The 13527-nt window shown below is 37.9% G+C and overlaps 1 protein-coding gene across 2 annotated transcripts in view; it reads right to left on the reverse strand.

Annotated features, from left to right (window-relative positions):
* Nucleotides 1-13430, reverse strand: part of LOC112554724 (nucleolar protein 6-like) — a 35725-nt gene extending 22295 nt beyond the window's left edge. Inside the window, exons 1-10 of one of the 2 annotated variants that reach the window (XM_025222705.1) lie at nucleotides 13237-13430; nucleotides 9469-9567; nucleotides 8833-8946; nucleotides 7388-7486; nucleotides 6894-7056; nucleotides 6364-6510; nucleotides 4219-4391; nucleotides 2673-2793; nucleotides 1057-1220; nucleotides 690-805 (exon numbers count right to left, since the gene is read on the reverse strand). In XM_025222705.1, the coding sequence (XP_025078490.1) occupies nucleotides 690-805; nucleotides 1057-1220; nucleotides 2673-2793; nucleotides 4219-4391; nucleotides 6364-6510; nucleotides 6894-7056; nucleotides 7388-7486; nucleotides 8833-8946; nucleotides 9469-9567; nucleotides 13237-13323 (1283 nt within the window). In that variant the 5' untranslated portion in view covers nucleotides 13324-13430. The remainder of the gene's footprint in view (nucleotides 1-689; nucleotides 806-1056; nucleotides 1221-2672; nucleotides 2794-4218; nucleotides 4392-6363; nucleotides 6511-6893; nucleotides 7057-7387; nucleotides 7487-8832; nucleotides 8947-9468; nucleotides 9568-13236) is intronic. The other variant, XM_025222706.1, reaches the window with a different exon arrangement.
* Nucleotides 13431-13527: the final 97 nt, after the last annotated feature.

Below are 13527 nucleotides of genomic sequence, written 5' to 3' on the forward strand. Positions count from 1 at the left end.
AAGAAAATGATTTTTTTCATGTGTTGACGAAAGGGTGGGGGTGGGGTGGATAACAGGACCTAAATTATTCGCAAGATTTAGCGTTAGATGTTGATATTTTTTTTCTATTTGGGAATGGGAGAGGGAAGCAGAAGAGTTCATGGTTTTGGTGGAAAATCTCCAATCGACAGACAATTCTCAGGTCTGAGTAAATCCTACATTTTTCCACTCAGCGAAGACTCAGCGCGTCAACAATGGAGAACTAAGATATTACCAACAGTTGTTAAAAAGCTTATAAAACACTGCAATTGGTCATTGTGTGAGGTATTACCAGGTCTTACCACACACCATGCAAAATACTGTGATGAACATTTATCATAGATCCAAAAATCACATAAACTGGCGAGGACATCATGCTTCTCACAATAGCAATCAGCTAACAGTTGAGGACAAGATACACAGCAGCTAGCAATACCAACTAGCTACAATCAACTAATAATTTTGCTACAAAAAACACCTTAACTGGACTTATCACTTTTTGTTCAATTAAGATGACATTAACATGTTGACATTAACATTAACATGCAATCAAACCATCTTAACAAGCATCTAGCCACTACATAGCATGGCAGCTCCAAGATGACTTGTCAATAAAAACATAAATTGTTCTACCAATAAATGGAAATGAGAAATTGTACAAAGAGTCTTACTGGAAGATGGAGTCAAACTTTTGTACAAATGTGATGGGAGACATCAATAGAAGGTCAAAGGTATTGGTAAATTCACTGCTAAAACACTGGACAGCAATGACTGCTTCATGGCGTACCTGAGAACAGTACAAGCAAGTGAAAAGACAAAGCCTGCATTGTAAGTAACTGCTTCTTCCTCAAAATATAAATGTTTATTTTTAAGGGAAGCTTGACTAGTCTGAATGATTCAGGGTTACTGTGGCTGAGAAATTCTTTTTCCTGTCTTGTATGGAAACGAAAATAAACATTTCTAAATTATGGCATTTATCATCATTATCCTTACCACAAGCAACACTATCCTAACATATTTGTAGGGAAGACAACCTACCCTTTTATAGAAAGAACTGGTCATTCCCAGGCAGATGTTTGTGAATCCTGTTACATCCACAAAGACAATGTCAAATGTCTGCTGAAACTCTTCCATGGAAGGCTGTCCAGCTAGGCCTGTTTCTGAACACAGTGTCATGGGAATGTCTTCCCATGTGGACATACCTAGCAACAAATATTGCTGGTATCGATTACCTCATAGCAACAGACTGTAGGAGAAATATCTTGCATTCTATACCTAACACCACTGTGGATGTTGCTGCTGTCACGATTACCTAATAGCAACAGACTGTAGGACAACTGTAGTTGTATCTTGTATCTGGCACAAAAGGTTATGACATGTGATGCAAAAATTCAGCAATGAAGAAGCAACAGACTGTAGGAGAAATATCCTGCACCCTAACTCTTAACACTACTGTGGATGTCATCTAATAGACTGTAGGGCAAACTGTAGTACACTTGAACTTCTATGTCAAAGCTTCAAGGGAAAGATAAAAAAAAAAAAAATCAAGCCATGGAAGGTTTGAGTCAAAGAAGTTTGTCAAAAAACAAAAAACAAAACAAAAACAAAAAAGCAACAACAGTTTTTCACTGTGGACCTTTAATTTTAATCAAATGATTGTACCCAAGCACCCTACAGAAATGAGAACATGGAAGCACAGGGTCAATGGGGGAGGAATACACAATTTTACACTTTCCGACATATTTTCAAATGATTTCAACATGCTGACCGGCTAAAATAATTCAAGTTGTGGAAGTTTTTGGCTAGGCCGATTTGAGCTACGGAAGTTAAATATGCATTGCTTTAATGGGAAACCAACCAACTGTTGTTTTAACGACTTTTGTGCCCCCTTTCCCAGGAAGTTAAAGTCACTGCAAGTTCTATTTTCCCATTTATCACAAAATGGCACTCGCCTTAATGCATTTGTTGGCAACCATAATCAATCGCTAGATGACTTTTTTACTTTGACAGGGTACATTTTCCGCATGGTCAAAGTAAGGACAAATTTCAGTCACCACACATCCAAAGTCAAAGGCCTTTAACAACTAGGCCTGTTTTTTTTTTTTTATTAATCATCATAAAGCCCCAGAAGGTTGGTTATCAATATATATATATACAAACTGTATTTACATTTTAAAATCTTGTTAAAGCTCATGTTAAAACTTTTTTAAACTGACGAACCTGCTGGCTGTTCAGCAAATGTGAATTGTTTCCATTTTTATTTTCTGATATACTCGTGATGTACAGTATTTCTCTCTCTCTAAACCAGGTAGATTTGAACAAAAGTGTTGAGAATTCTTTACATAATCACTCAGGTCTGCATCTGTTATGTTGCATTGACTATGGCCTTCGGCACAGTTATGCTTTTGACCAAAATTGAAGATTTATTTATTTTTAAAAAGGATGATATTTAAATGTCATTAATTTCAGTACAGAACTATGAATAAAATTAACATTACAAAATAAAAATGATTTTTGTGTACTGTGTAGATATCCAGTCATGCTCTGTGTTTATAAGTGCATTAACAATTTATGATTTATCTGATCTGTTAGCAACATTAAGGTCTGTCTTCAATAAATCACTGTCAATGAAAGAAAACACAGGCAGTACTCACTGAGACTAGTAAGTGTGTGACGCAGGACCTGATAGCTGTTCATGCTGTGGTTAAGCACCTTCTGAGACAGCAGGTAACAGACGTACATAGTTGCTACAAAACCATTGAAGGAACCAAAACCCTGAAAGAAGCATAGGTAACTGTAGAAACGCTTAGCACTTTTTCTTCCAGTGGAACATTCGCAGTTACAAAAAACACTAATATGGAGCAGAGTTGTTGTAGGTTTGAGTTTTGTGGTAATACACACCAAAAACAGACACAGCTGTAACACTAGAGATGTTTGTGAAAAATCATGGCTCTTTTTGCCAAAGCTGCCTCAAGTGACAGTGTTGGGGCTAGACACAGACTTAAAAAAAAAAATTAACAGTACCGATTCAAACAGTACTGAAGCAAGAGTAATTAGTAACATTACTAATACCAATAGATCTGATTCCTATTTAGTTTTGCAAGAAGTACAAACATTTTACAGGATGGGTTTATGTCAGGGACTTCATTATTTATTTCTGTCCATAACAAAGATAGAAATTTTGGCTTGTTGGGAGATTGGGGGGATTAATGTTTTACACTGAGCCAGCAACTAAGGCTGGTATCATGGTAAGACAGCCAGCCCTATAAATAGACACTACATACAGAGAAAAAACAGTGTGCTTGAGATGAGAGCTGAACCCAGGACAGCCAACCCTCCTCACTGGTGACAGGCACAAACTCTTGCGCCACCAGACTGCCCTTGTTTGTTGGGAGTTTCCATAAGTAATAAACTACAACAAAAATAGCCACCCTCAATTACCTACACAGTTATACTCAAATTCAAACACCGAGTGACACTGACACCCACACTCAACCCACTCAGTTATGCTCACACTCAACCCCTCTGTGACACACTCACCCACTCAGTTATACTCGCGCTCTACTCCTCAGTGAGAACTGACAGGCACACCAAAAGTGTTACATAATATAGATAATTTGCCAGCTGAGTGCTTGGTAAGGAAATGGTGATGTGGCATGTGAGAGGGGTCTGTGGTGATGATGACATCTTTCAACCTCAACTCTGATGTATAGACCCCACGAATGGACTTTGTGGACAGATAAGGATCTTGCTAGTAATTTTGACTGCCTTTATCGAGCAAGTTTTGTCTTCGATAGGCAGAATGTCAAATCAGACAGAAACCGACGGAATGTTAAAATGCACTCGAACATGCTGCTTTATGTTGACTTTACAGTAACATTATCAATTAAGTACAAACTTAAGATGCATCTTTTCAGCATGATGACTTCACTGTGACCCTGAGTGTGTATAACGAGTGTCTGTAATTTACTTTGTGTATGAGTGGGTGTATGTTGTAGAAGTGCACGAGTCTGGTATATGCAAATATGGGTGCGTGGTTGTTAAAGATTTAGTCGTGCTATGAGCAAATCTTTGGAAATTTACTATATAAATCCTCATGATTATTATTAGCAATTACAGCACAAGTTCTGTCATGTTAGAGATTTCAATCTATTTAAATGTGTCATCATTCAGAATTAAGCAATGTTATTAAACTCCTACCTTATCCAGCTGTCTCTGGTACAGCCACATCTTAAACAGTGCAAGACCATCCTGAAGTGATGATGAATCACTAAGCTGTTGCGTTATGTATTCAGCATTAGTCTTGAAACATACATCCTGTAGGATGCTGGTGTTGTAATAAGGTGTAGGAGGCAGAGTATCCCCATAATCTGCTTACAAAATAATTTTTTAAAAAAAGAAAAATTATGAACTACATAATAAATATGTTCCTAAGGCACAATATTATAATCATTGAAAGCCTGTCAAATAGTACATAATAGGGTTTTCTCCTTTCTAAAAAAAAAAAAAAAAAAAAAATGCACACAGCTGTTATATTAGCAAAAAGGCCCGATCTTATTTTTCTGTCAATATCAGTGGTAAGGAAATAATGTAAAATAAATGACTAAGGGGAAAAAAACCAGACATTCTAATTCATTTTGTATAAATAAAACTCACTCTAGCAAAAGTAAGTCCTAATGTATTAGAGCAAGAGTCCTTTAGAACAACGAGAGCAAGCTGCAAGTTGAGTTTTGCCAGCGCTGACTATCAAAAACTCAACCAGCAGCCTCTTCACCATGGTGCACAACCTCACGCTAAAGCTTGACTCTCTTTGAGGCACTCCGAGCGATGGCCACCATGGACAACCTCACCCAAAGTCTGAGTCCCTTTAAGGAATGACAAGGAGCGCTGGCAGATTTTTATGTCTACCCACCAAACAGCAGGATGGAAAGGATGTTGTGGCTTGAAACTGCCAGCTCCAAGACCTGCGGGCCAAAATGGTAGATCAAGAAAGATACTACGGGGCACTGCAGTGGACTTGGCAGGAGAGAAACAGCTCAGTCACTGACCAAATACATGGACTCTCTGAAGGCAAAGTTACACAATTCATTTGCCCTCACAACCAAAGTGCCAGAGGGAAGCCAGAGAAAACAAAAGAAGGCTAATGACAGCAAGACCTGCAGAGCCATCCTTGAAGGCAGCAACTAGGTGCCCATATAGAGGCTGGCCTTTGATTGAAAACAAAAATTGACAGATAAATGGAAACAGCATGAGCATGTGTCTGTCATGGACAAGTCTGCAGAGTATGTGGTTTTAACCATTTAACATGTGAATTCAGACACTAGAGACTATGTCAGAAGGCTAAAGATTAAGGAAGGTATGAGAATTGTGTTCATCCAAGAGCCCTGGAGAACGGTAGGCTAGCTAATCAATCGGAGTTCCAATCATTGAGAAAGGAGACAACCATGATGATCAGTGGAGTTATTTTCCATGTCAACGCAACTCAAGTTTTCCCCTGATAGTCTTCATTACTATGGAAACTGTCAACAAAGGTATTCAATGTTAGATCAGTATGATATACATTATATTTTAAGTTAAATTTAGCTGCTACTAATTGCCCTCAGTGATAAATAAATTTATATCTTAATTTTAATGCCCTTAGCCACTCTGACAGAGATAATAAATAATAATGATAAAGGTATCATATTCAGTCAAATCTCGCTACTATGCCACCTACCGGGACCGAGCAAAAGTGGCATAGTAGCGAGAGTGGCATAATACCGAGGGTTCATAAAAACGGCTTTATTTGCTCAAGTTACCCGTCAGTCCAAAGCTCTCAAGAATAGTCTGCTGGCACTAGCTGTCTCCTCTCATTCTCCCCCTCGCCTCTTCTTCGTCCACCCCTCCCAACCACATCCACGCACCTGCATCTTGTCGCTAGTTGAACCCCTTTCGCTCTCCCTCTGTCATGGGGCTGTCACCCGGCCAGCGACCACCCTCCCATCGCCAGCCTCCACCCTCCCTATGTGTGTGTGCTATGTTCCATCCCACCTAACTGTGATGTCCCACACTATCGTATACATGTAATAATCGAACACTGCGCAGAATTTCACAACTCGTGCCTTTACAATAGTGGCATAGTAGCGAGAGGAGGTGGTGGCATAGTAAATTTATTTTGCATTGAATTTATAGTCGAGACTGAACAAAAGTGGTATAATACCGAGAGTGGCATAGTAGCGGGGTGGCATAGTAGCGAGGTTTGACTGTACAAGAGTCTATGAGACACACTTCCCACAAGAGTGTGTAATACAACAAGAAAAAAAAATCTATATTAAACCAGTAGCAATTTATTTAGAAAATCCTCACCTGCAAATAAACTTGACTCCTTAAGACCACTAGAAAACCAGCAAGGACGGATGTTGTTTTTGGACAGGTGAAATCGACCAGGTTTAAATGCCCCTTGCTCAGGAATTACATGAAGATGAATGACCACCAGGGCCTTGCTCCCTGAGACTGAATAAAAAAAATTTTTTTTTAATGCAAAACTCCTTACCAAAAAATTTCAAAAACTTATGACAAACATCAAGAAAACAGAAAAATTTGAAGTACGGTAATAAAACAGCAGCTTGCCAAGCCTGCTTACCAACCGCTAGTCACAGAGCCAAACTTCAAGTATGTCGTTTGAGATACTCAGTGAGTGACAGTAGCGGACGATAGAGTGCATGGATGCTGATCTGCTCATGTTAATATACAGATATATATATATAGGTCTCTCAAGGCAATGAAATAAAGCAAATATCTGGTACATAATTGTTTTCAACAATGGACTTAATTTGGCCAGATCTTCTAGTAAGATTGTAAAGTCCACATGCTACTCTCTGACAAAAACACCCTACCTGGCACATTGACCACAAGGATGGGATGAAAAGGATTTCCTGCTCTATAAGTCAGCTTGATGTCTGCTGCAACCTCTTTCAGATGTCCTGCCACAGCAGTTAAATACTGCAGTCGTTTATGAAGATATTGATGGTTCCGGTAGTCTTTGTTATAAATGTGCTTCTGTGAAGAAATCCACCACATAAAATAATCAAAAAGAACCAAATTTCAATCTCTCTAGCCAAAAAGTAAAGCAATTTTATCAGTTTATTTGGGTGTTCACATCGACAGCAACTTCAAATAATTTTGTCAAAGTAGGCATAGTAAGCAGAACTCTATGATGTGCAATGAACAGATTTTGTGTGTGTTTTGCTTGATTGCTAATTATTAGCTTATGTTAATGACCCCTTTGTGACATTTCATTAAAAAAAATTTCAACAGCACACTTGCAATATTGTTGAGCTCATCCTTTGGCATTCCTAAGTGACAACGATTAAAGTTACAATATGTTCACCTTGGGCATCACAAGAACCACATCTGCAGCCTTTGTAGGTTGAACACAGGCGTTGAGGGGAATGCTGCCACTTTGAAAAACATCTACTGGCAAAGGAAACTGAAAAATATTATATACAGTGGGGACTGCACTATGTGACCAAGAAAGAATTCAAGAACACACACTTTGTCTTTAGAATATATACACCACAGCAACTTTAAATAAATAGTATCCATTACAGGAAATGTTTCTGGGTAATAACACAAGTTAAGGGATCTGTAATTTTGTAAGAAACCAAAAAGAAAAATTCATAGCACTAACACTGCACAATATAAAGATTCAATCCAAGAATAGTGCACAGTTGCATCCATTTATCAATTCAGAGGAAGCTCATCTTTCCCTAAAATCCATCTATAAAGCATAAATAATAATATTACTAATAATACAATCGGTTAAAAAAAACTTGTACTATTTCAATTCTGCAGGACAATGTAAATAATTCAATTTTTATAAAAATACAAATATAACCTAACCCAATATGGCATTTAAGAGCTTAAAACAAAACCCTTCGATTACATAGGTCATATGTATGGCTGACCAGCATTCTGCTTTTCTTAACCTATTCTGAACACTCAAATAACATAATTTTTCCTTTCCACTACATTGACAAACAAACCTGCCTTATTAGCTTTCTTTTGTTTAGTTTATCATCTTTAATGTCTTATACTTAAGAAAAAAAACTCATAAAAAAATAGAAAGAATGCCTTTCTTAAAGTGATGTTTTTTATAGAGCACCTTATCCCACCAGCAAATGTAGATTCAAGGCACTTACACACGCTTAGCAGTAGGCATCAAATGCATTTCATAAAAAAATTCATTCACCATAATTTTAATAATAACTACTCAGTCTCACTTATGCATGCATATGCATGCCTGCGCACACACACAGAGTGGAGGAAACCTGGGTACCCACAGAAAACCACTGATGGTTAGCCCTGTAACCAGGTGTCATTCACAGTTGAGATACAAACCAACAACACCCAATTTTCACTGCTGTGGTGATGACAGGCTCTTGAGCTACTGTGCCACCAGTCACAGTTTCCTTGGAAGAAGATGATGATGATGATGATGATGATGATGATGATGATGATGATGATGATGATGATTTGAATTGTAATTGCATTTCCCTATGGATGTGGATGTGAGCTCAGTGAGCTGCAGACGAAAGACTACAAAAACCAGTACTCAACCATACAATAAACATAAGAGTCAGCAAACAGATTACACACTGACCACCAAAAAGTCATATAAATAAGAATAATAATAAAGTGTTGTGTTGATGAATTCAAGACATCTAAACTTCAAAAAAAAAAAGTAAAACAAAATTTAATTTATTCACTTGAAAAATTATGATATCAAAGTTATTTAAAACTGCAAGACAGTTCAAGCAAAAATAGCACAGCTACCTCAGTATCCTCAGCGGAAAGCTGTAGAAAAATGTTCTTGATTTTTTCAACAGCCTCCATCATCTGTGCATGTTGCTTCTTTTTCATGCGAACTTCAGCAAGTAATGCAGCCATCTGAGCTCAAACAAGAGTGAACAATAATCGTGTTTAAAGAACAGTGAAGTCTGGCAATAGGTCTCTTTATAAATGTTTATTTGAATTGCAGCAGTCAATTATGAAAAAAAGGCTTTGTGACAAATTTATCAAAGTGATTTTATTCAGTTAGCCAGACAAGCGATGGCATAGTTTTCTTTCTTCTTTTTTTAATTACAAAATACAGATGTAGGCTCTTTCAGAAGAATCAATCTTCTACAAGAGCACAAGCAGAAAAGCATGTTGCTTCCTTCTAATTAATGTATTCAGATGTGTTTCTCATAGTGCCTGAGATGGCTGTTTGCAGCTTCGCCAGTCAGTTCTCAAAGCAACAGTAAACAAGAAAGACACAAAATCATTTGGTCATCTATCACTATTTAAGTTAAAGGAAATTCACTCCACTGGCTTTATCGGAGGGTGCAAAATGGGGAATTAACAATCCAATATGAAATGGACTACAGTAGCAATCAACTTCTTTAAGCTGCAGCAGAATGCCATGGTTACCTGCATTTGACAGAGGTTTGTATGAGCATTTCTCCCAGCATTCTTTAACTCCCTCATTTCTTCAGCTGTTGGAACTTCTTTCTCATTTCCTTGCATCTTCTGAAAATAAAATAAAAAGAGCCCATTAGTTTTGGGGCTTGACAGACACGGCATAAAGAAAACAATGGCTATTAGCTTTCTAGAAAATTTTAAAAGAATGGTGACGGTAATCATCGATTGCTTTGAGGTGAGAGCAGAAATATCATCAAATTTTCAAACACACATTTTTTTACTACAAACATGAAAACACTATGAAATTTCTCATTGGTATGGCACAATAGTGCATGGTCACTTTCATTTTCAAGGCACGTGGAGGCAGGACCAGTGACAGACATAGAACAGAATAGTTTGCATGTTGGTGACTTTGTTTTGGTGGATTTAAGAAAGTGCAGGACTTAGGTGTGCAAAGGTTAAAACCCCAGCCTTTACAAGGGGCAAGAAACAACTGTTGGAATTTGAAGTGGAATCAAAAAGAATGCTAATGTTTGTATCATGATTCTGTATCCTCTGGATGACTCGCAGACGATTTTTTTCAATTAATTCTTAGAACAAGGCTATTTACAGAACAGCTTCCAGTTTTGCCATGTTTCAGTTTAATTATTAGAACGAGGCTGGTATGTACAAATCTTCCAGTTTAGTCACATTCATGGTTTAGGCTCACCGAGACTAGCAGCAGAGAAATTCGCAAGAGGCCGAGCATTGTCTTGGTATACAGTCAGCCATCCACCTATACACATCCATGGTTTGTATTCATGAGGAGCATGTGATTGGTACTACTACTAATCCTCTTCGTGCATCAGGTTGCACAAAAGGCCTCGACCAGAGTCCGCCACCAATGTCAATCGGCTGAAACCCGCTCTAGGTGACCCCATGTCCAGCCCTTTCCTTTCATCTGCCTTTCCACTGTTCTTATCCAAGTTTCCATTGGGCGGCCTCGTTTTCTTTAACCGTCTGGAGTCCATCATAGGGCGACTCTAGAGAGGTCTGCTGTCTGCTGGCGGAGCACATGTCCAATCCATCGCCAATGCCTTCGTTGAACCTGCGTGGTGATGGACTTGGTTTCAGGTTTTTGGTGGAGTTCTTCGTTGGTGATGGTATTTGGCCAAAAGATTTTAAGTATGCGCCTGAGCCATCTGTTTTGGAAGACTTCAAGCTTGTTACTGATGGTTTTGGTCATCTTCCAAGATTCTGATCCATAAAGGAGGGTGCTGATCACATTTGACTTGAAGATTCTCAGCTTGATCTTCTGGCTGATGTTTTTTGCCTTCCATGTGCTCCTGAGTGAGGCGAAGGCCAAATCTCCACCTCTGCATCCCTGGTGTTTGCTATTTTGGACCCAAGATAGGTGAAACTGTCAACTTCCTCAATCTCTTCTCCATTTAGTTTGATGCTGTCTTGGACTCTGGCGTTCACTCTCATACTTTTCGTTTTCCTTGCACTGACCTTCAAGCCAAGGTTTCCAGCTGTTTCTGAGAAGGCATTTGTTTTTTCCTGCATGTCTTGGTGGCGGTGTGACAACAGGGTAATGTTATCAGCAAAGTCCAAGTCTTCCAGCGTTGTTGTTGTTGTCATGTGATTGGTACAGTGAGGAAGAAATAAGCTATTTTGGATTCCACATTGTCATTAGCAAGTCTTGATGAAAATAATATGACAGCTTTAGACAAGGTGATGTTTGTCTACTGTGATCTAGTTAATTTGTGTCCTTCTGTTGTTTTGTCAGGTGAAGAAGCCAAGGTTGAAGTAACTGCAGTTCCTGTCTAATAGCAATGATCTCGAGAAAGAATTAAATATAGGAGGGGAAGACTCGTAATAAGGATGTGCTGTGCAATTTGCAGTTCGGAATAGTGCCCTGTTACAACGCCATTTGAATTTAAGTTATGATTTGACATTTGTTACTTTAATGGAGGTGATGTTTGTGCAATGTTTCACTCTTGTTTTTCATCCTGTTTTCACACATCTTTTAAACAGCAACCACGTTCACATCTTAATTTGTCATTTTAATGTAATAAATTTGCCTTAAGTCTTTAAGGTTTATGAGGTACGTTAACGTATTGTTGAAACAATTCTTGCATGTTATGCTAAGGAAACATGAAAAATGCATATATGCACACACTGCCAATGTGTACTAATAAAATAAATACAGCAAAACACCAAATCACCAAAACCCCCATTCTTATGTGCTTGTAACACAATAATAGCAGTACAAAATTCACAAGTGGATTGTTGATGTGGCACTGCAAAACAAAGCCAAAAACTATTTTTTACTTAAACATTTTTTAAACAGGTGAAAACTAGGAAAACAACTGTAATTGCACCAAAAAAACTTACAAAATAGGAAAAGTAAAGTAAAAAGATTAAAATGTTTTGAGTCAAGATATAACTATCGCTTTGGCTTAACCTTTTCTTGGTTTCTAAATTGAGGCCGTTTCTGCAGTCGGGACAAATTAAACCACTGGCCTTTAGGAACAGATCTGAGTCTTAGAAACTTGAAATGAAACCCTTAAATTCTTTCATAGTGTGGCTACTTTTGGCAAAAACAAGTTACTCCAAAATATCTTCATTTCTGATGCACAGCAAGTTGTTGTAGTCGATGGAAAATATAGGTGCTTCGGCAGTTAATGTGGGTCAGCACCGTCAATTGCAATTATTTAAGCTTTGTATCTATACAAATTTCGCTTGTACAGACTTTGTCTATATGACACTGATTGTTGTGGTACAGTTAAAGTGAATTTCTTGTCCCTACTGTCGAGAAAATAGTGCAAACACCTAGATTTATCAATGCTTAAAGCAATGGCGTGGAAGAATGTTTGCCCGCCAGCTAAGCCATGTCCCCTTATATTGTGTACCACGTGATATGCATCCTGCCGGAGCCTAATAGGAGCATTCTTGTTTTATTACAGATAATTAAAGAAAGAAATAGACTTACTAACTGCTTTAAGTAACCTTTATTTCTTACTGTAAACTCCACAAACAACAGATGGTGGGGATTACAAGCTGCATACGATAAAATATTTTTATTATCAAGCCTTTCAATGTTCTAGAATTTTAGAGTTAACAATGATTTGCATTTGATTAACTCACTGTAAATTATCACGTAATAATTCTGTATTATCTGTTACTGGAATAATATATTAGAGTATAATTTGCATAGACATGTCTCAAGAAGCAAACTGTTAAGCCACTATGTTCGTTATTTAACCAATTTGTAATATCCGTAAACCCACATCAAGCGTTGTAACATTCACTGAAGTTGATTTCGATGATAAAACGTGTATATTTGTAGTCTTTCATCTTCACAATATTGCTTTGATTTGTCGTCTAATCTCTCGTTTCACTATTTCGTTTAAATCATTTCATTTGCCTTAGTTGTGAGTTTAAATCTGCAGATTGCACTTCATCAAATATTAAATAAATCTTAATAATAATAATATTAATAAAGTTGATTTACAAAGCGCTTTTCCCCCACCAGCAACGCTCAAACAGATGTACAAAAAGAAAAAGAAAAGAAATGTAAATTATTATTACCTAAAGTTGTCTGACAGAACCTTTGCATTCCCTTCTCAGAAAGCCAGTGGTGTATGTATATAAATATGTGACATACTCGCCATTTCAATATAAACTCTGCTACGGTTGATAATAAGGTATGCATCATTACAGAATGTTTATATATCAAAAGATACCTGTCTAAATGCCATACTATAATAAGTCTTTTTAGATTCGTATACGTACCTTCTTTTTTCTTTTTTGTGATATCTCGTCATTCTTTTCAGTTGCTTTTCTTTTCTGAACAAATTTTGTCTCTGTTTTCTCACCCATGCTGTGTAAATGCTGTAATGGTAAATAAATTCAACATGTGCGTCGACCACGAGGCTCCCCAGACACGGGACACTACTCTTTCGTCTTTTCTAACTTCTCTCCCCTACGCCCATGCGGGTCGCTGGTCGAGCCGACCACGTCGTCTCTGCATGGTCTCTGGTGTAGCCACTTCGTCCACAACCCACACCTCTGCTGCATGTGTGT

This window comes from Pomacea canaliculata, linkage group LG13 (genome assembly GCF_003073045.1).
Source record: "Pomacea canaliculata isolate SZHN2017 linkage group LG13, ASM307304v1, whole genome shotgun sequence".
Taxonomy (NCBI): Eukaryota; Metazoa; Mollusca; class Gastropoda; order Architaenioglossa; family Ampullariidae; genus Pomacea; species Pomacea canaliculata.